This window comes from Pipistrellus kuhlii, unplaced genomic scaffold (genome assembly GCF_014108245.1).
Source record: "Pipistrellus kuhlii isolate mPipKuh1 unplaced genomic scaffold, mPipKuh1.p scaffold_m20_p_3, whole genome shotgun sequence".
Classification (NCBI taxonomy): domain Eukaryota; kingdom Metazoa; phylum Chordata; class Mammalia; order Chiroptera; family Vespertilionidae; genus Pipistrellus; species Pipistrellus kuhlii.
The window spans coordinates 58,505,741-58,528,631 of record NW_023425529.1 but is presented as its reverse complement, the minus strand read 5'-3'; the positions used below and the strand labels follow the sequence as shown (position 1 = coordinate 58,528,631).

At 37.6% G+C, this 22,891-nt stretch overlaps 1 protein-coding gene across 1 annotated transcript; it reads right to left on the bottom strand.

Moving 5' to 3' along the window:
* Positions 1–798: 798 nt before the first annotated feature.
* Positions 799–20,969, bottom strand: CCT2 (chaperonin containing TCP1 subunit 2). Its single transcript, XM_036458953.2, has 16 exons — positions 20,817–20,969; positions 18,936–19,010; positions 18,771–18,836; positions 17,978–18,089; positions 17,245–17,321; positions 17,002–17,114; positions 15,646–15,848; positions 13,758–13,858; positions 13,434–13,561; positions 10,940–11,043; positions 8,146–8,265; positions 7,623–7,751; positions 7,330–7,433; positions 5,978–6,077; positions 4,955–5,096; positions 799–1,072 (listed from the first exon to the last, which is right to left on the bottom strand). The coding sequence occupies exons 1-16, from the start codon at positions 20,817–20,819 to the stop codon at positions 1,042–1,044; spliced, it is 1,608 nt and encodes a 535-aa protein (XP_036314846.1). The 5' UTR covers positions 20,820–20,969; the 3' UTR covers positions 799–1,041.
* Positions 20,970–22,891: the final 1,922 nt, after the last annotated feature.

Here is a 22,891-nt window from a genome sequence, read left to right as displayed (position 1 = left end):
AAATAAAGATCGCTGTTCCCATATTTTCTGTTTTTGAGTTACAGAAACTCTATTCTAAAACTCATACGAATTAGAAGGACCTGGGTTAGAACTTTGCCTCGATAACTGGGCTCTAACGGGTTTGGCTCAGTGGATAGAGCTTCAGCATGCAGACTCAAGGGTCCCAGGTTTGATTCCGGCCAAGGGCTTGATCCCCAGTAGGGGTTGTGCAGGAGGCAGTTGATTGATGTTTCTAACTTTCTACCCCTCTGTAAAAATCAATAAAAAATATGTATATTTTTTATATTTTGTTAACTTGGGTGTATTCTAGGGCCATGACAATAAAATCTGTAAGGGCTTCAAGGTTCCCGAACTTGATCCCCAGTGTGGGCATGCAGGAGACAGCCAATAGACAACTCTCTCATCACTAATGTTTCTCTTCCCACCCCCCACCCCTGCTCTCTGACATCAATAAAAATATGTATTTTTTTAAAATGACTCTTTCCTAGTTGAAGTAACAGAATCATAAATTTTCCTACATAAGAGAGCTTAGGCTAAACAAAATTAAATGAGTACGGGAGACTAGGTATTTTCACTAAATAAAAGTAAATGGTTAATAAAGGTTATGTATAACTGAGAACCAAAAAATTAGTGCATGTGTATCACATTTGACTTGGACTTAAATTACCCAAGATAACTATTTCATTAATGTTTAAGGTCAATCAGTAGTTAAGTTGAAAACAACTCCATACTAAAAGTAAAATCATTCATATCCATTAAGTTACAAGTAACAAATCACTAAAAAAGGTAAGACATAAGTAATTATTCAATTTTTTATTTTGATGTACAGTATGAGAAATGTACTTTTAAAACAACTGAATTTTATGGAGAACAAACAGCAAATAAGTTAGACCCCTGTTAACATAAAAGGTCAGCTAAATGTCTAAATTTAAGGATATAAGAATCACAGATCAACTTCAATTCCACAGTCTTCTTTATGAAGTTGAAGTCTTTCAAACTTTGCTATGAACTGGTCCAGAGCATAACAGCGTATAGGAATGCTTAACAAGGGTGGTGATCAGGGACACGTTTCCTGCAAGGATTACACAACATACACTTTAGAAATAAATCAATGATAAGAATAAAAAGCATGATTGTAACCAAAAGTTTTTATTATTAAGACCATTATAACCCAATTCTCTACAAGATGTTTTTACCTAAAGGACTTTACAAAATCTATGAAATAAAAGGTCCATAGTAATTTAGCAGTTCTTAATTTCTTGTACAAACAACCTGCTTAAACAAATACGTCATTTTCTAGAAAATGGTTAATATGTATTTTCCAGAAAATGATTAATTCATGATGCAACTACTATGTGTTAGGGAATTTTACTAAATTAGTCAAAAACAGTTATTCTTAACTAGAAACTGTAAAATGACAAGGCTTTAGAGCCTCTAGATGACAATTTTTGGATTACTGAAGAAGAAAAAAATCCAACAGGTGAGGTGATAACGGGGTCAAGTAACTCGCCAATAGTACCTCTTACACGTTAAATTTTTATTCTCTCGTAACCATATAGTGAAAGGCTCAGGAAGGTGGCATAGTAGGGTTACTAGTGAAATTATTAGTGCCTGTTCATGGAGCTAGGATTTGAGAAACACTGCTTCTAAAAATAAAAATGTACTAGTAAAAGAAGGAGAAAAGCATGAATACAGAACCGAGGAGCATAGATAGCATACTGGAGTCATATAAAGAGATAAACCCAACCTCAAAAGCTTATGGAAGTATGACTAAAGGATGCTAAAAGATATCCATATAGAAAATTATTAAGCAGCTGTAAAAGGGCACTGACCATGAAAATAAGTCTTCTGGATGTTATTAACTAGTATGAAAACAAAAGTCCACAGCCCAGATTAGAATTTCTAATATATTTAATACACTTAAACCTCTAAAACAATTTTACCAGATCAAGTGAGATAATACAGTGTGTATTTCAAAGGTAGTGGAGGGAGCTAAATTACTGTGAAGATTTCTGAGGAGTGTGGCTATGTGACCTTGACCCAAATCAGAAAAGTTTAATTATAGAACTGTTTCCTTTTGCTATCATTCTGCTTAAAAACAACAAAAATCATAATTGCATTTAATCATCTTTTGGTGGCACTACTTCTAAAAAAACTGTCAGCTTCTTCTCACCAATTTTCCATTTCAAAATATGGCGAGGGAAGTGCTCCTCATTATCTTGTCTTCCCAGTACCAGAAGCAGGGAATCTCTAGATTTTTCATTCCAGTCCTCTTTCCACTACATCACAGTAAAATCAAATACTATTTCATCTGTTCTCTCTACATTCAAATCACTACTCTCTACTCTTTCCTTCCTCTAATAGTATTGATAGTTGCCACTCACAATGAGTAATGCAGGGTTCTACACAAAAAAAGTCACTTTGTAACTTTGTGCATTTAAGGTACAATTTCCTGGTAGCATCCCAACTTCCTTCCTGTGCTGTGTAAAACCAACTCTTGCTCTTAATTCTCTGACCTCTCATTCCTTCTTGCAGTGGCTTAATGGGCAGCTCCCCTTTTCTGCATCCATCATGTCCTCTCTAGGAAATCGCTCCCTCTTAAGCTGAATTTTCAAGGTAAAGACCCATACACCAGCCCTAGCTTCTATCCCACTTATCTGCTCCCATTTGCAAGACTCCTCCAAAAAGCAGTCTATATACACTTTCTCCAGTTCCTCTTTTCCCACCCTTTTCATTCCACTAAAACTATTTGCCAAGATTACCAATGGCCTGTGTTATTAAACACAATTTTTTTCTAGTATTTTTTAATTGATTTTAGTGAGAGGAGGAGGGATAGAGAGAAACATCAATGAGAAAAATCGATCGGCTGCTCCGTATTGGGTACGGAACCTACAATATGACCAGGAACGGAGTCATGACCTCCCGTTCATGGGCCAACACTCAACCTGAGCATACTGGCCAGGCATGAAATCCCATTTTTTAAGGTCAAGTATCAGTCCTTATTTTACTTGACCTATCTGCATCATTTTGACAGTTGATCACTCTTCCTACCTAAGTCCTTTCTTCACTTGACTTCTGGATACTCATTCTCTTGATTTTTCCTCCCATTGTGGTAGCACCCCCCCCACTATTCCCACCCTTGGTATTACGGGAAATCCCAAATGTATATAAAAGCAGAGATTATATCATGAATCTAGTTTGAATCTTTCCAAACTGGAATTCTTCAGTGCTCAGTCCTTAAGACTCCTTTCCTTTTTTAACTACATTCATTCCCTTGGGGACTGGGTCAGTCTAATGGCTTAAAATAACACACATAGGCTACAACTCCTACATAGGCTAATATAGCTCCAACTTCCTATTAAACTACAAAATCAACTACCCAACTCAACTTTCGAAACACATCTCAAATTCCCAAAATGAAATCCCCTTCTTCCCCCCCAAAGCCATCTTAGAAATGAGAAACTCTTTATTTCTCCCTACAAAAACCTTGAATTAGCCACAATTCCCTTTCCGCTCACACCTTGCATGCAACCTTCAAGGTTTGCACATAATGTATCTTTTATCAACCACTTCTTACCACCACTTTCACTTCTACCTCCTGGTCCATGCCACCATCCCCTCCCATCTCCCAGTACCATCACTAACAAGTAAAAATAAATGATTTTGGTAACTATTAAGAGTCTAAGTTATTGACTAAATATTCAAAAGTTAAAATTTTCTTGCCATTTAATCATTTTAATGTGACTTTTAAAAGAATTTGACATCTTTAGAAAACCTGCTGATATAGAAACATGCAAGAAACTGCTCATTATGTGCTTAAAAATGTCGGTTTGGCTCAGTGGATAGTGTCAGCCTGTGGACAGAAGGGTCCCAAGTTCGAGTCTGGTCAAGGGCACATGTTCAGGTAACAGGCTCCACCCCAGTAGGGGGCGTACAGGAGGCAGCTGATCAATGATTCTCTTGTCATTGGTGTTTCTTTCTCCCTCTCCCTTTCTCTCTCAAATCAATATATATTTTTTAAAATGTCGGTATGGCCCTAGTGGGTTTTGTTCAGTAGATGGAGCGTCGGCCTGCGGACTGAAAAATCAAGGGCATACGCCCATGTTGCTGGCTCAATCCCCAGTGGGGGGCATGCAGGAGGCAGCCAAACAATGTTCTCTCATCATTGATACGTTTTTCTCTCTCTCCCTTCCTCTCTTGAAATCAATAAAATAAACTACAGGAAACTCATGTTCCAAAAATAAAGAAAGAATGAAAGAATGCCGGTATGGAAAATGTGCCCAGGACAGGAATGACTGGAGCTGACCCATTATGGAAGGATTTCAGTTCTTCCCCTGCCTCCAGGCTCTCTGGTTCTTGACTTTTCCAAGCCCGGCTCTTTGTGTGCCCTTTCAATCCTGAGAGTTATCCTGTGTCACCATTCCTTACTCCCCTACACTTTTCTGGCTTAAATCTAAGAGTTGTGATTACATATTTTAAGTAACTTGCATAATTCTTTTATCTAGGCAAAAATGGCTACACTTTCTATCAACTACCATATCTTATGTAAAAAAAGGCTAATATGCAAATCGACTGAAACAGGTTGCTATAACGCACACTGACCACCAGGAGCTGCCCTCTGGTGGCCAGTGCACTCCCATGGGAGTGAGGGGGCTGGGGGAGGGAAACGGACCCTGCTCAGCCAGAAGCCAGGCTCATGGCTGGTGAGCACAGTAGCAGTGGTGGGAGCCTCTCCTGCTTCTGTGGCAGCGCTAAGGATGTCCAACTGCCAGCTTAGGACTGCTCCCTACAGTAGGACATCCCCTGAGGCTCCCAGACTATGAGAGGGTGCAGGCCAGGCCCCCCAAGAGCACAAATGTCATGCACTGGGCCTCTAGTCAAATATATGCAGCTACCTGTTTGTTTCCATGTCAATAATTTTTTCTAAGAAATGTTTTATAAAGTGCTCAAATACCTTGGTGCTGCTTTGATGATATTATCCACACGCAGAATCACCTCTGCTGCTTCAGCTGCACTCAGAAGAACTTGCCGTTTCACTTGGAAACTTTCTGTTATGCCCAGTATTGCCATATCGCCAATAGTACCTTCCTTCATATCTGAAAAGAAACTTTTACTAAATAAACTACAGTTTTAACAAGTATCAAAACATCACTAATGACTTTTAAGAAATAAAATTAGTCCTGTTACAATTAATAAAATTACAGAACCTAATGACTCAAGTCTAAAAAGCCTTTTAAAAAATCAAAACCATCAACTACTAATGATTTATATTAATGGAGAACTACTAAGTCAAATAATGAAAAATTTACACAAAACTTTATACTAGATCACCTACCTATCTTGAACATATATATATAAAATTATTATAGAAAATTTCTAATTACCATAATTCTTAAGCACTGGAAGAGAGAATTTAGAAATCAAATATTTTTATTCTTGTGAGAATCCTAACTCATACAGATCATTATTCATCAGCTCTCTTATCCAATGGCAGGATTACTTACTCTCTAAGATTAACCCTACAACATCCTGGATAGTTTGTTGGGATATTTTTCTTTCTGAATTAAGCTTGCCTTTTTGGCCATTTTTATCTTTGTATCAGAGATCTGCATTCAAGAATGTTTCAGAATAAATCTACTGTGAGATTAGGAATTGAAGCTGATTATATTACAATAGATATAGTGAAGTTTACACACTTATATCAGAATGTAAGTACTGTTTATGTACTTAAATTCCATAGTCATAATATAACAAACTAGTTACAAGTCTTTTAACTAGATTTATACCCTTTATGAAGTAACAACGTTTGGCAGTGTTAAGATTATGAAGTAAAACATTTTTCTAGATTATGTAATGCTTACAAAAGGGCCACAGGAGTCTTTTATATGGTTACCATGAGAATTCATTTTTTAAAAAAGGTAAAGAACTTGGTAAAAAGTTACTCTTAATAACTACAAGGTCCCAACTGATTTCTTACCCAGTCCAGCAGTTGCATTGCCTTCACTATGGGCAGCTCGGAGCTGTGCCACCAGATCTGCACTGTCATAGCCTGCGTTATCAGCTATTATAGTAGGCAACTAAGAAGTGGAGAAGACAAAAATGTTACTATCTATTATAGTATAATTCATTTATGCCTGCCCTGACCGGTGTTGTCAAGTGGTTAGTATCAGCTCAACCACCAAAGGGTCGAAGGTTCAATTCCTGATCAAGGGCACGTGACTGGGTTATAGGTTAGATTGCTGGCCCTGGTTGGGGCGAAAAATATCCTTGGGTGAAGATTAACAACAAAAACAAAAAACATTTATGCTTAACTAGGATAGCTTCTTAAAAATACATAACACTAAAATCTGCTTCCTTTTAATCACTACTCAAAGAGGATAAACTCCAGAATCAAATTTGTTTTTTTGAATCCCCACTTAAGACTATTTTTCCCATTGATTTTTAGAGAGTAAAAGGGAGAGAGAGACAGAGAGAAATAATTGCTTGCCTCCCACATGCCCCTGACCAGGGCCAGAGCCTGCAACTGAGGTATATGTCCTTGGCTGAACTGAACCCGGACCCTTCAGTCCACTGAGCAAAACCAACCAGGGTCAGAATCAATTTGTTTTGTTTTGTTAATCTTCACCCAAGGATATTTTTCCATTGGTGTTTAGAGAGTGAAGGGAGGAAGGGGAGAAAAAAAGAAACATTGATGTGAGAGAGAGAGACATCAATGGTTGCCTCTATTACGCTGTGCAGGCAGAACACACCAGCCAGGGCCAGAATCAAATGTAAAAGTAGTATGAAACAGTTCTTTTTCTTAAAGGCAAGGAAATAAACATTTTGTGTCCAAATTATAAAAATACTGATGCCCCATTGCACAGATTCGTGCATATTGAAAGGAAATTCCTTAAAAAGTGACCAGCAGGGTGGGACTGGGTGAGACAGACCAGACAGGCCCTGGAGCCAATCTCATGTGGTCCCTCCCTGGCCAGCCACACCCCGAAGGGTGTCTGCGAAGTGAGCGGGGTCTATCGGGCAGGTGGGGTCCCTTGGCCTGGCCTGTGGGGATCGGGCTGAAACCAGCTCTCCGACATCCCTGAGGGGTCCTGGATTGCCAGAGAGTGGTTGTTGGGGGATGCACCCCGGAATTGGGCTCCCTTCTCTCTGGTTCTGGGGTGCATCACCCAAGAATCACAGCTGCCAAGTCACCGCAGCTTGGCAGCTCCTATGTTGAGCATATGCCCCTGGTGGTCATTATGTGTGATAGCTATTATACCAATCAGATGGTCACTTAGCCTTTTCTATATACAACAAAATTTAAGTTCAGATCTCTGATTTTTAACTTACCATTCTCAGTGCTTTAGCATAAGACTCCATTGCAACAGCTTCTTTACCTGGTGTTTTATTGGCAAGCTGAGACACAGCATTAGCCATCAGCATCTCTGAACAGCCTATGGATTAAAAATTCAATAAAATACCACATGCTTAGTTGTCTCAAAGACACTAAATTATTGCCTTCCCTTAGATATATCAAGCACTTGCAAATTAAGTGCAAATGCAATATGTAATTTCTATAAGAACCATTAAAAACCACTCACAATTTATACAATTCTTTAAGAAAATAAATAAAATGTTTTTACCTCCTCCATAAACTGTTCTAGAATCCTTCACAGTTTGTGCAAGAACACAAAGAGCATCATGCAAAGATCTTTCTGCTTCATCTAACATGTGCCGAGTGGCATCACAAAGAACAATAGTGCAAGCCTCACCTAATGTTAAAAAAAAAAATGTCACAATGAGCAAATTATAAAACAAAAATTTGCCTTCTATCATTTATGTTTGGTTCTATTACTTTGTTTTGAAAGCTGATATGTCTCCCACTGTTACACATTCTCTACCAGCAACCCTTGTTCGTAACAGTTCTAAATTATCTAAAAAAAAAACAAGTATGTTGAAAATGCAGTTCCCAAAGATAATATAAGGATGACCTCACAAGAGATTAAAATTAACATACACCATACTTCACAAGAATTAAGACACATCATATTCTAGTAACTATATAACTGTTTTTTTTTTGGTGTGTTTTTTTCCTCTTTGTTTTTCATTTCAACAGAGTCAAGCAAAGATTTAGGAACCTAAACCAGGATCTACATGATCACTCACCAAGGGCTACCCCGGAAAAGTGAATGAGCGTGTCTTCTCCAATCATGACTTCCTCAATAAGCTTGCAATGTCCAAGTTTCACAAGTTCTGGGTGGTCAAAGGTAGAGGCAATTTCACCACCTACGAACATAATTAAATACACAACAGATTTAAAACTTGTTTTTTAACAAGCAGTAATGGACAAATAACATTTTTAAAAATTGCCAACCACTGTTTGAAGCACCTTAAATGAACTGGTTTAGTCTTTGTAACAAACCTGAGATAAATTCCATTATCATTTAGAAATGATAAAATTAAGGCAAAGAGATGTTTAGTTTCTTATCCAAGGTTTTACAGCTTGAACAAGTAAGGTAAAGCTAGGATTCAAGTCCAAGCAGTCTGGCCTCACACCTATATACACATACTGCATACTACAACCCACAACCTGAAAGGTTAAACTGAAACTTTAACATGTACCTTTAAGACAGAATTTAAATACAGATTCTCTTCTGAATCCAGTCTAGAAGACCAGTTCTCCTATGACTCAATTTCTCAAAAGAAAAATGAGAATATTTAACTAGTCCTATTATGTCAACAGTATTATGACAATAGATGTACAAATTTTAGAACCAGCTTAAATAGTGAACACTTGATATCTGCTAATTATCACAATAACTGAAATGTTAGCAAGCCCCTGTAATGCCTAGTAAAGGGGGAAATATATAATTTCCAAGAGCAAAGTTAATTGAGGTGTCAACAAAATAAACTTCGCTTTCTAGACTTAAGACCCAATAGATGTTTGGGACATCATATCCCAAAAATGATACTGATTTGACTTTTGAGAATTTTTACTTATCCTATATTCACAAGAACCAATTTCACACACCTTGACAACATTCAAGCTAATAGAACGAGAGCCACCCTGGGGTCAAATTCAGTTAGTGTGCTTAGTGCAGCAAATTTTGTTGAGTATATGTCTCAATTTCATGTATAGAATCAACTTATGAGAATTATCATCCACATTTCCTATGTCTTTAATTTTGTTGCAATAAAGAAGGAATTACATAAACAAGAGCACCTCAAGTTTAATCACCTTAAGCATCACGTGTGCAATGGCTTTTAAAGAACTTTAATTAGAACAGGTAAACCCACTTCAAAGCAATTAATAAAAGAAAAATGCTTCTTTTTTGGTCACAAGATTATGCTTCCCAGATTATTAAAAATGGCTAACGAGCCAAAACTGGTTTGGCTCAGTGGATAGAGCATCGGCCTGCGGACTGAAAGGTCCCAGGTTCGATTCTGGTCAAGGGCATGTACCTTGGTTGCGGGCACATCCTCAGTGGGGTGTGTGCCAGAGGCAGCTGATCGATGATTCTCTCTCATCAATGTTTCTAACCCTCTATCTCTCTCTCTGCCTCTCTGTGAAAAATCAATAAAAATTTAAAAAACAGATTAACTTAAAAAAAATGGCTAAAGAAACAAAACAACAAAAAAGGGGGGGGGAAATGGCTGAAGAATTCTGAGATGGGACTAATTCTACTCTACATTAAGTAGTACTCTTTAATTCTTTCTAATATTCATGGCAGTTCCAAACTGAATTCAACATTCCCGTTGGCTTTACTTCCCAAACCCCATTCTCCTCAATTCTCATTGCCAGATCCCAAACCAACTTTCAAAACTATTCTTTCATTTACAAAAACATGAAAATACTTAACCTTATCTGTAAACACAATTTCTATTTCACACAACTGGGATATAACTCATACCTGGTTTTGGAGTATACTAACTTTTCATCATACATTGCCAAACTGTTTTATACTAATTTCAACATTTATTGCTTTCAGAAATGTTTAAAAAAATAATAAAAACAATGTTTAAATTCTTGACCCACTCTCTGGTATATTAAGTGTTCAATAAATATTCTATCATAATTGTACTACCATGCAGGGCATAAAGCATTAGACTACTCACTTAGCACTAGAAATTAATAAGTGAAAAAACTAGGTAAGACATATCCTTTAAGCTCCAGCTTATATATAGACTTTATGTTTAGAACAGTGGTCCTGTGAGTTTGAGAAATAATGTTGTATGAATCTTTAAAACACAACAAAAAGGAATCTATACCAAGAGTAAGCCTGATATGTAATTTAATTATTTATAATAAATCTATAATAAAAGCATAATATGCTAACTAGATTGGACGACCTTCCAGACGCAGCTGGGGTTGTGAGGGAAGCAGCAGATCAATGAGTCTCTCTCGATTCTCTCTCCCTCTCCCTTCCTCTCCAAAGTCAATAAAAATATATTTTTTAAAAATAATAATGGGGGTGGGAGTAGGTAGGTAGAGGTCAATTGGGGGAAAAGGAGATATATGTAAAATTTCCAACCATTTTAAAATAAATGAACAAACAAACAAATACATAATGTAACTAAAGGTATCCAAAAAGTTTAAATCAGATTTCAGAATAACAGTTTATATTCCAAACTCCTTACAGGGATTTCTTTGTACTCTCAGCTATGAGTTATATATTTGACCCTGTAGGTTTGAACTGCGTGGGTCCACTTATGAGTGGACTTAAAAAACTGGATACATGCAGTTCAAACCCATGTTATTCAAGGGTCAACTTTTACCATTGCAGTTGGGTGTGAAGGGCTATTACGTTTTTGCAAACTCAAGTTATGAGATTTTTAACTGCCCATGGTTGGTAGTTGGCTCCCCTAACCTGCCCTATTTTGTTTGAGTCAACAGCATTAACTCAATAAATCCAAGAATGATTATGTTTGTAAGAAGTTAATTAATGACTTTTCCCCATACCTGTGACAAGAGCCAGGCGTTCTACACCTGCAAAATCTGCATGTTCAATAGCCATAACACCAGCAGCACCAAAAAGCTGTTCAGGATAATTATAAATTAATTGCCTATAAATAAAATACATAAATACATTGTTACTTCCTAAGATGAAATACATTAGACTAAACAAAAAACAAAGGAAAATTTTTCACAACAGAAATCAAATACAAATGAGAAGATATCATTTCTTGGCTATATAATAATTTATAAATTGTAATACATCCATGCTAGAATTAAAAACAGGTGTTCCTTTACACAGTCAAACATCAGTTCTTAACTGTCTTCTATCTTGAACAATTTGATTATGGACTAAGTTGTTCAGGGAAAAAATGTGTTAAGTTGTCAAGCCAAATTTTTTGTTGAGAAACCAAACTAACCTGATAACATTTTCAGCATGACAAAAAAAGGTCTCAGACAACCAAGGTGAGAATGCTTTTGATGCTGGGTCAATCTATGATTAGCACAATTTTAAAACATTAAGTAGAAAAACTGTTGATTTGGATAGCAGTTAGCCAGTGATAGCATTTCAGAGACAGCCATATAGGAAAAAGTGAAGATGCCTTAAACTGACTTCCTGAAACAAACTCCTGGAATGAGTGCTAAAAGTGATTCATATAAGGCTAGTAGCGGATGCATAATTTTTTTTTTAAATTGGTTATTTGCCTTAGCTGGTTTGGCTAGGTGGGTAGAGCATTGGCCAGTAGACTGAAGGGTCCCAGGTTCGAGTCCGGTCAAGGGCACATGCCCGGGTAACGGGCTTGATCCCCAGTGGAGGGGCGCGCAGGAGGCAGCCAATCAATATTTCTCTCTCATCATTGATGTTTCTCTCTCTCTGTCTCTCCTTCTTCCTTCTGCTCTGAAACAATAAAAGTATATTTCTATAAAATTATTTTATATTAAACAACATATTAGACATGTACTATATAAAACAAAGGTTAAAAAGAAATCATTTGGGAGTCTGGAACTAAGGATCAATTCAATTTACATTATTTCTAATGGGAAAAAATTATTCCATTTTCGAACAAATCACTTTCCAAACAGCCTTCGAGAATGAATTAAGTTTAAGAACCGAGGTCCCACTGTATTGCTATTGGTAGTATCAACTGAAAAGCAATTTAACAGTAATGCAACAAATCATGTCAATATTCACATGCTTTAATTCCACTCCTAAGAGTCTACAACAAGAAAATTTGGTATTAAAACATGTAATGAAGATATTTGTAATAATTTTTACATAGAAAAATTTGCCAGAGATCCAATGTCCCTAGGAGAGTGCTTGTATAAATCACAATTTACAAATTATAGAAAGTCTGTAATTTTAAGTAAAAATATATAAATTTAAAAAGTGAGTTACAAGTTTACAGCTTATGAAATTAGACTACCACACATACAGACACACACAAAAGTTAACTTTTGTAAAGGAAAGACTTTCTGAGTAAGACCCTAGATTGTTACTTCTTTTTACTTTTCTATTTTCCAAAATGAGCATATGTTACTTTTACAACAGGAATAAAAAGAACATCTGTTTAAAAATGTGTTTTGTTTTGTTTTTTTAAAAAAGCCAAATTATAATTAGTATAATGCACTGCTAGGTAAAATGTCTTATCAGATTCACAGATTACATAGTTGAGAAACTTACTTTTAAAAAGCCCACAAACATGGAAGTGCCCAGCTAGCTCAGTCGGTAGAGCATGAGACTCTTAAAAAGCCCACAAACATTTAGCCTAAACAATTGTTTTTCATTAAACATTCTCTCTCAAAGTTAACTGCAGCCACTTCATTGAAATGTGATGTTCCTCTTGCTATTTTCTCCATTACTGACAATACATGAAAAAGGCTTACATATATTTTTTCATAAAAATTAAAAGCCTTGCCTTAGCTGGTTTGGCTCCGTGGATAGTGTCGGCCTGCAGACTGAAAAGTCCCAGGTTCTACAATCCCAGTCAAGAGCATATGCACGGGTCGCTGGCTCTATCCCCAGTAGGGGACATGCAGGAGACAGCTAATCAATGATTCTCTCGTCATTGATGTTTCTATTTCTCTCTCCCTCTCCTTTGCTCTCTGAAATCAATAAAAATATTTTTTTAAAATTCTTAATATTTTTATCTCTTGTTTTATCTCTATGCTTTTAGCTACTTCAAATTCTCATCATTTAATACAAAACTCTCTCCTCCAAATACACATATACTAATAGCCAAAATTATAGCATATCTGCCAAATCAGAAAATTGTTTTTGTTACTGTTAACATAAAATTGTTTAATAAAGTATAATCAGTAAGTATCACTAAAATCTTTGTAATGCTAATGCCTTGTGTACAATTATATTTCTATGGGGGGGGGGGGGAAGCAGTTCCTAAATAAATCATTAATTCCATATAAAGTACTTCCATAAACCTTTTCAGAAAAAAAATCCTTCCTTAGATCGTTACAAATATTGTTGGCACAAGAATGCACAGACCTGTTAATAAAGCAATTTATCCCATGTTTAAGAATACGTTCAACTTTCTCCTTCATTTTTTCCTTTTCTGCTTGTTCTATTTCAGCTACCTTAGCTGTAGAATCAACTCTTACACGGGAACCAAATATCTAAGAGAAAAGCAAAAAAATAGCATCACTTTCATTACTCCTCAGAGTCCCATAGAACATACATACATTTTTATGTAAACACACCAAAAAAAGTGTACATACATATATTCATATATAGTCTAACCTTTATGGTACAATGAATTCCCAGCCTGAGTTTATAGCAGCTAGCAACTAGTTTCAAGAAATGTAAACATACCTTTATTTTGTCTGTATCCATACCAGTATTTGCAATAAGAATTTTAGCATTTTCAATTCGCTTTGGTTGATTTACTCCAATTTTTTTATCCAACAGAAAGCCTACAATATAAGGGTAGTAAAATACTTCAAGGTTAATTAATAACTCTTACAAAGTTGTCTGCTTTATCAAATTGCTTTCAAAGAATGCATTTAAGCCGGGACTGGTTTGGCTCAATGAATGGAGCATCGGCTTGGGGACTGAGGGGACCCGGGTTCGATTCCAGTCAGGGGCATGTGCCTTGGTTGTGGGCATGTCCCCGGTGGGGGGTGTGCAGGAGGTGACTGATCGATGACTCTCTCTCATCGATGTTTCTAACTCTCTATCTCTCTCCCTTCCTCTCTGTACAAAATCAATAAAATATATTTAAAAAAAAAAAAGAATGCATTTAAGTCTACTTTAAGACTTTAATACTTAAACTAAGTCTAAGCTCCTAGACCCTATAAAGCATTCCACTAGAACATTGAATGCAAATATTTAGGTCATTTAAAAAATTCTGTATGAAATGGAAAAATTTTAGAGTACGGCACAAGTATTTAGAGTCCTAGTAAACACAATATTTTGAAACTTTTATCGGATATACAGTATACTATATACACAGAAATGTGAGTTGCAATGTAAAAGTATTAAGAACACTATTATTAGCTTAAAACCAACACAAAAGAAAACAAGTTGTGAATATTTAGATTCACAACATACTGCTACAAATTACTGAGATACATAAAGAACTGAGGTTGGTGATAAAATGAAAAAGCCACGGACAATGGAGTCTGATAAACATGGCCCTAATCATACCCCTGCTGCATTTAGGCTATGTATGCAACCTTAGACAATTTATCAACTTTACTTTGGGAATATAACCAATGACATAGATTCTTAGTTACCAGCATAGGACCCTGTTGATTTAGAACTATCATAAGAACACAGCCTCTCTCTTCAGGCTTCTTTCAGATGTATATGTAATTTTTATCTTATTAATCCATTATCACCTTAAGTTTTCTGCTCTATTAAGCTGAACCTAATTCTCACTATCGTAAGGAATGAGATTTTAAGTAAAATTCCTATTAGAATACCTGGCACAGAGCAGACATTCAAAGAATGATAGCTATCTTTGTTTTATCTTTCCCTACCACCAGTCCCTATTAGAAATGATAGAGCCCTTGTACATAAATTAAACTAAGAATATTTTCATAATTATTACTCTTTGGAAGATAAAAATGACATGCAGGAATACCTGCAAGCTAAATCACTGGTAAAGCAGAAATTGGAAATCACAATTTACTCCCTTTTTCCTTCTCTATTAAAGATAATGCCTACTTCACTTTCTACAGGCCAGCTTATGAAATAAACATAATGGTAAAGGTACTTGGAAAATTCCTACTTAATGAACAAAATACACCAGTATAGGGAAATAGCACTTGCTAAGACTCTGAGAACACCAAGAACTATATCCTCAACACCTGCCAACTAAAAAATGATTTGACTTATTAACCCAGACCCTTCCTAAGATCCCATGTAGTACTGGAAAATGCACCATTTGAAAACAGCTGATTTAGTAGAACAGTAATTTCTCTTTACTATTTACTAGAGACTGAAAAATATCTTAATGGTATAAAGTAAAATCTGGATATTATCAATGAGATGCTGACATGGTGTGAGATGAAAGACACTCAATTTAACAAATGGAATAAAATGACAAAAATGGTGGCACTATAATTTTTGTCCTTAAAGACAGGTTTTCTGGCTTTGTGCAGTCATCCTAACTAGCTAAAACCAGGATTCACAGTATTTAGCCTTCAACCTCCCATCAGAGCTTCTTTTCCCACATTTAACATATATACATACATACCTTCATCTAAATAGGAATCCACCAGACTTCCTCCTAGCTTCTTGATGACATGAATTGCCTCCAGATTACCAGAGCCTTTCAATCTGAGAACAGCTTCTACAGCTAACTTAGTGAAGTGATCTTTGTGCTGAGTAAGATGTTTTGAGGATAATGTTGTTCCTGCAATGTTCATTAAATCTTGGCGGAATTTATCTTCATCAGAACTACAAAACCACCAAACAAAAAAATTCATGACTTTTCTCAAATGAAATGTTTAAGTTGTTTTTTTATTCTTAATGCTTCTTCACAGATATCAACCCTAATTTACTTGCTATATTTATGTGGATACATGCCTATCAATTTCATCCCAACCAGTCAGGGCTTATGTGATAAGAATTAAACCATACTAATAAGCAAGAAATGAAAATTAAGGAATACTATTTTCCCCACTAAACTGGCAAACTACTAAAAAAGAAACAAGGAGACAAAAGCATACCAAACGTTGTCAAGATCATGGAAAAACAGGTGCTGTTATACAGACAGTGGAAGTGTAAATTTTTTTCTGGACGATTACTTGTAAATTAAAACACGCACATTTGCCTGGCTGATGTTGCTCAGTGGTTGAACATCGACCCACGAACCAGGTCACAGTTCGACTCCTGGTCAGGACACATGCCCTGGTTTCGGTCGGGCTCAATCCCCAGAAAGGGATGTGAAGGAAGCAGTCAATCAATGACTCTCTCTAATCACTGTTTCTGTCTCTCTCCCTCTCCTTTCCTCTCTGAAGTTAATAAAAACATATTTTTTTTAAAAACAAACAAAAAACAACATACATAATCTTTGAACCCAGCAATACTTCTTGGTGGCAACTTACTTTGTCACAACATAAAAGTTAACACTGCATGGGTCAATCAATAACCTCTTACACTGCTAATGGGTAAATATCCTGAATGGTTATTTGGCAGTATCCATTCAAATTTTTCCAGTGCACACACCCAAGCAAACCTTGGGATCTACTCCAACTATAGATAGATAAATTATACTGTAGTGATATAGTCAAATGCATACCTCGATTAAAAATGTGTAGAATACCAATACTAATACCCACAAATCTGGTTGTTATTCAACTGAGTTAAAGAGGCTAATATTAATACTCCTTCACACAATGCTATTATTCGTTTTACTAATGATTAGGCAAAAAATAAAAACCCAAACTTTAACTTTAGTGGAGGGTAATCGTGGGGTTTTATGCTGGGGCAGGATGAAGCAGCAGGATTATGTTTGTGTATGCTTTTCTTGTTCTCCAGACTTCGTGCATGGAGCATACTTTGGACAGAATGTCGAATGTTTATAACAGTAACATTTTGGTATACCAACCCATGATCAACTGCAGAATCCAACAAAGCCTGTCTTGCTGCCTTTGTGGCTTCTCTCCAACCTGCAATGATGGTCTGCGGATGAATCTTTTTTGCAATTAAAGATTCTGCTTCCTATTAATAAGCAGAGAAAAATACTTGTCAATAGTGAAAATGCAGGACGTAAGGACTTGATTATTTCTGACATTCAAGACCACAGAAGCAAAAAAGTGAATAAAATGACATTAAAGTTGCTCAGTCTCACCCTTAGTAATTCTGCTGCTAAAACAGTAACAGAGGTAGTGCCATCACCAACTTCATCATCCTGAACCCGTGACATATCTAGGGAAAAAAATTATATTTGATTCTGCCTTTTTAAAAAATATATATTTTATTGATTTTTTTTTACAGAAAGGAAGGGAAAAGGATAGTGAGAAACATCAAAGAGAGACATCAATCAACTGCCTCCTGTACACCTCTCACTGGGGATGTCCTGGGACTTTTCAGTCCGCAGGATGACGCTCTATCCACTGAGCAAAACCGCTTTTGGCTGATTCTGCCTTTTAAATTACTTCTCTGTAGCTTAACTAATCCTCCAAAAAATACCCACTACAATCAAAGTCTCATTTAACTAGGTCTCCTCACCTGATAAATTCTTTGGAACTTTTCAGTCTGAAGTGCAATACTTTTACTATCAATAATTAATGGCACTCCAGAAGCTTGTATTTTAATAATGACAATAATTAAAAAGTGGACAACAGTATATTGAAAATACAGTCAGTCAATACAGCCTATTTAAAATTTATTTCAAGTCCTGGCCAGGTAACTCGGTTAGAGCATCATCCCTATAAAGCTAGGTTGCAGGTTCAATCCACAGTCAGTGCACATACAAAGATTAACTAATGAATGCAACACTAAGTGGAACAACAAATTGATATTTCTCTCTAAAACAAAAATTGTTTCAAAATGTTAACAAATCAGAATCATCTCAGACTCACCAACTAAAACTTTTGCTGCTGGATTATCAACACCAATGTTTTTTAGAATAGTTGCACCATCATTGGTCACCATAAGAGAGGCTTCTCGTCCACTGCTTAAAAGAATTTTGTCCTAAAAGGAACATATTTGACTCAAGTTAAGATCTAATTACATCTTGAACATTGCAAGGGTCAATCAATATCCTCATATACTGCTAATGGGTAAATATCCTGGATGGCTATTTGGCAGTATCCATTCAAATTTTTTCATTGCATATATCCCACAAGTAAACCTTGCTCTCTACCCTTAAAAACACTAGAGGAACAAGGTTATTTCAGCATTGTAATAGCCAAAACAATGGAAACAAACTATCATTCAATACAGTTAAAAATGTAAATTATAAACTAATCAAGATGCCAAATACCATTTGCACTTGGAGGCAGAATTTTAACAAAACAAGCTGCAGAAAAACTACATATAAATAATACCTACGATAAAAAAGTATTACCTTGCGACTATAAGAAAATACACGATACAGAAGATACACATGTATTTACATAAATGAACAAAAATATTGGGAAGATTTACATCCTAGTGCTAACAGTGTTTGGGGTGGGGGGTGGGGGGTAGGAACTAATGGGACTTCAGCCATATGACTACTGTTTTGATTTTCAGTAAAAAAGAATATATCCATGTCTTACCTGTATAATTAAGAGTTAAAGTTGAAAGATTAAAAAATGTTATTTACTATGTATATTTCCACTAAGGGCTCTAAAACAGTATCAAAACATAAAAATTCCTTGTTTTTCTCACCATGCCTTTGGGTCCCAAAGTGCTCTTTACCAAGTCTCCAATAGCAATGGCACCAATAAAGGAAGACTGGAATAAAGATCAAAGAGATTGTAAAAATACATTCTAAGTCTTAAAATTGTAAAAGTACAACTGTATCTTTAAACAAATGAGGAAAACAAGGTTTACCAGACGAGCTGTCTCTGCTCTCTCTTCATCAGCACCAGCCTTGAAGATGTTGACAGGTGCAAGCGAAAGGGACGCCTAAAAAGAAAAAACCCACTTTGAATACAAATATTTTTTTAAAAAATTTTTAATTTCATCTTTTATATTTCAACTAGTGGCCCAGTGCACAAATTTGTGCACATTAAAAGGAAATTAATTAGAAGAAATGTTTTAATATTGCTCTTCGTCCTTTAGAAGAGTCAACCAAATTCACAAAGACAGAGCAAAACATCCAAGTGACTGGCATCAGCGAGAGCTTTATACGTATCAAGCATGTGCAAGTCAAGTTACCCTTTCACTGATAAAGAATAAACGTGCTTAATTAGACCTGCTTTCTGATTTAGCTAAACCTTCTTTTTTACAGAGAGGAAGAAAGAGGGAAGGAGAGTTAGAAACATTATGTGAGAGAATCATCGATCAGCTGCCTCTTGCACACCCCCTACTGGGGATGTGCCCGCAACCAAGGTACATGCCCTTGACCACAATCGAACCCGGGACCTTTCAGTCCGCAGGTCAACGCTCTATCCACTGAGCCAAACGGTTCGGCTTAGCTAAACCTTTTCCAGCCCAGGAAAGCACCCCAACTTCTCTTTCAGGTAATTGTCAGCAACACAGCAGGAAATATCAACACGAAGCACATTATTATTGTATATCATGCAGGGAGAACCAAGGGTAAAATATTTCACTGCAGCAGTGTTTGACTATATTCTATGCAGTGAGAAAACCTGAAGTCATTTTCAAGGTCCACCATTTCTTCTTTTCAGTCAGGCCAAGTTTCTAAACTTTCTAAACCTCCCTTTTCCACTGAGTCTCCTATCTACCTACTCCAGGACTTCTGTGATGATCAAATGAGGTGAGGAACGAAAAGGCTTCACAGACATTGAGTTAAAGTGTGAAATGTTTGCACATGGCTATAAAGCAAGTTGTGTTCCTGTGCTGAAGAAACTGCAAGGAGACTAGTCGCTAGGGAGAGGAATCCGTGCATTGCTATATGATGTCATTATCTGGAGGAAGGGAAAGACACTTAGCATATTAGCCTTTTATATAGAGAGTTGACATTCAGTATTATTTTACATTAGTTTCAAGTCTCCAGCATAGTGGTTAGACATTGATATAATTTAGAAAGTGATCCCCGGGTTAAGCCCAGTACCCATCCGAAAGCCAATATTTGTTAACACATATACTTACATGTCTTCCATTAGACTTACAAATGGGTAGACAAAAAATAAAATAAAAAAATTACATGACTGGACTTTTTCAAACAAATGGAAGTTCTCCATCATCCAGGCAGTCCCTCATTAAAGGGGGAGGAGGGAGGGGCTTCTAAACGCTGCCTAAGGAAGGCGACCTTTTATTTTGGATGCACAAGTGCTCCAGTAATAAAAATTACACACTAAAGAGACGGCCAGAAACAGCAAGACTAAAGATGGTTTTAAACTAAGAATACATCAGGCAGGGTGGTAGGCCGCTAACGGGCCAAGCGCCAGGCAGGAGGGACCGCTCCCGCCCCGCCGCCCCGGCTCCGCCCGAGGAAGGCGGGGCCAGGCTCGCCGATCCCGGCACTAGAAGTTTCTCCGCTGGAGGGGCGCCCCTGGCCTCGGAGTCCGGGGCTGTGGAGAGGCCGTGCCAGAGCGGGCCGCCGGCCGGGACGCCCACCCCAGCCGCCAGCCCCCGCGGAAGGCTTCCCCGCGGAAGGGGCGCAGGCCACACGCCACAGCGCGCACCATGTGCGGCGGCTCCCGGGCACAGAAACAGGGAGCCGACGGCGCCGGAAGGATCAGAGGGGCCGTGGGGCAGAAGGACACGGCGGGGAATGGCAGGACAGGGCAGCGGGGCCAGGCTCACCATGGTTCCGAAGAGGCGGCCACTCACGTTACTTGCTCACAGCTCGCGGCCGGGATCCGAGGGGGAGAGGAGCCGGATGTGACGCCACACGCTCTGCCGCAGGGGGCGGGGCCCCGCGGCGTGCCGCTCCGGCTGCGTGCCGCTCGCGGCGGAAGGGAAGGGAGCTGGGACGTAAACGTGCTCTTCACAGCGGGGGGCGTGACCCGGCTCCGCCCCGCCCCCGGCGGCTCCTCCGGCTCGCGCAGAGGAAGGGGCGGGTCTGACGCTGCGGGGTGGGCGGATGGGGAGGAGAAGCGCCTAGAACACGGACTGAGGCTGCGCCCCAGGTTTGCCGTAGTGATGGCGTTCCTGCTGGCAAGTTTTTCTTCAATTTAATCTTTAAAAATTTGACTTAAAGCACCATGTATACATATTAAAGTTATATACTAATAATGAACAACCTGATTCACCAACCTCATCACTTCCTCTTTGTTTTGGGGGGTTCCTTAGCATCAAATACCTAAGGAAGATTGTTATTGCTATTTTAATTTTAATTTTACTGAGTATTAGGGAGGAAAACACGTTCCTTTTGTTGAATTTTAAGATGCTGTTTTTATCTGGACGGTGACTGTCCAGGACAAGGCTTTCTGAACTCTAACGCAGACATTTACCTTTGCGCCGCTGGCCGTTCAAGAGGCTCTGCATTTCACTCCCCTCCTCCCCCCAACCCCACTAGAGTGACTGATTCATACTCGCAATAGTGTCTTGGTAGAAATCAAGATCAGTCCCAAACATTTCAGTTTTTCTACTTTCTCTAAATTGGCCCTTAAAAAAAAATTGTCTTCTATCACCTGCTGATAACCTTTTTTCCCATTTGATTAATTAAACGATTAGCAAGCTCTTGGGTTTTTGGCATTCGTTGTCATTTTCCGATTCTACCGGGTTAGTTTACACCAGGGATTGACAAACTATGGGGAGCCAAATCCCTCCTGTCTATCACCTGTTCTTGTGTGATGAGAGTAAAGAATGATTTTTACATTCTTAAATGGTTGAAAAAATTTAATTTCGTGATACATTAAAATTATATGAAACATATTTTGGTGTCCATACTTGGTTGGAACACAAGCGTACACATTCTTTTTTTATACTGTGCAATGCAATGGTTATACAATGGCAAAGCTGAGTAATTGTGATTGACTGTATAACCCATGAAGACTAATGTATTTATGGTCTTATCCTTTATAGAAAAGGTTTGCTCATTCTGGTTTACACTATTCCCAAAGCTTATCAATGAAGAGGGCTCTTCAGACTGGATATCAATTTGTTCCATTCATTGGTTGATTCTTGTATGTGCCCTGACCGGGCATCAAACCCAAAATCTTGGGTGTATCCAGAAAACACTCATTACTAGCATATGACCTAGTGCATGCTCATTCATTAAATAAAAACATGTGGATAGCTATTGTCTTCTAAGGAACTAAAAAAATACATAAATAATCCGAAGTTCTTAACTTCTGAGAACAAATACCTACACTTCCCAAGATTTGGTTTCTGCCACATCTTTACTATTATAGTTATGTGTTCTGTGGTGTCCGGCACATAGTAAGCACCCAATTGTTTGTGGACTTGCCTTTCCCCCTCATTGTTTAAGTCATTTCCATCTTGAGTGTATCCAAACGGGCTCTGCAGTGTCACTCAGTAACTAAAAACAGGTTTGGAGACCCAGAGCTAAGAACTACTTTGGATAACCACACATTTAAAACTGAGTCTGTCAAATACTTAAAATTTAATTTCACTTTGATGAAACATAAACCTTAACCCATTATATGTTCACTTAGAATGGAGGCCGTGATATGAGACAAGGAAATAAAACCTTTTATCATAGTTTCAAGAAATGTGTGAAAAATACAGTAAAACTATAAATAGGTATCCAAGCTTTTATTGGGGCTTTATTGCAATCTACTTTCATCAGTAAGAGGAAAGTATAATCAATCATAAGAACTCCAACCAGATTTCATTCAACAACTTAAGGTCAGTGTATAGTCAGTCTGCTCAGTTTCCAATATCAACTTTAGTAACTCATCATGGAAATTTAG

Excerpts from the sequence above, each read along its gene's own strand:
- CCT2 (XM_036458953.2), bottom strand. Across the intron at positions 17,115-17,244 it reads TAGCAGCAGAATTACTAAGG|GAAGCAGAATCTTTAATTGC; the intron begins GTGAGACTGAGC and ends GCTTATTAATAG. Across the intron at positions 8,266-10,939 it reads ACGCCTGGCTCTTGTCACAG|GTGGTGAAATTGCCTCTACC; the intron begins GTATGGGGAAAA and ends TTATGTTCGTAG.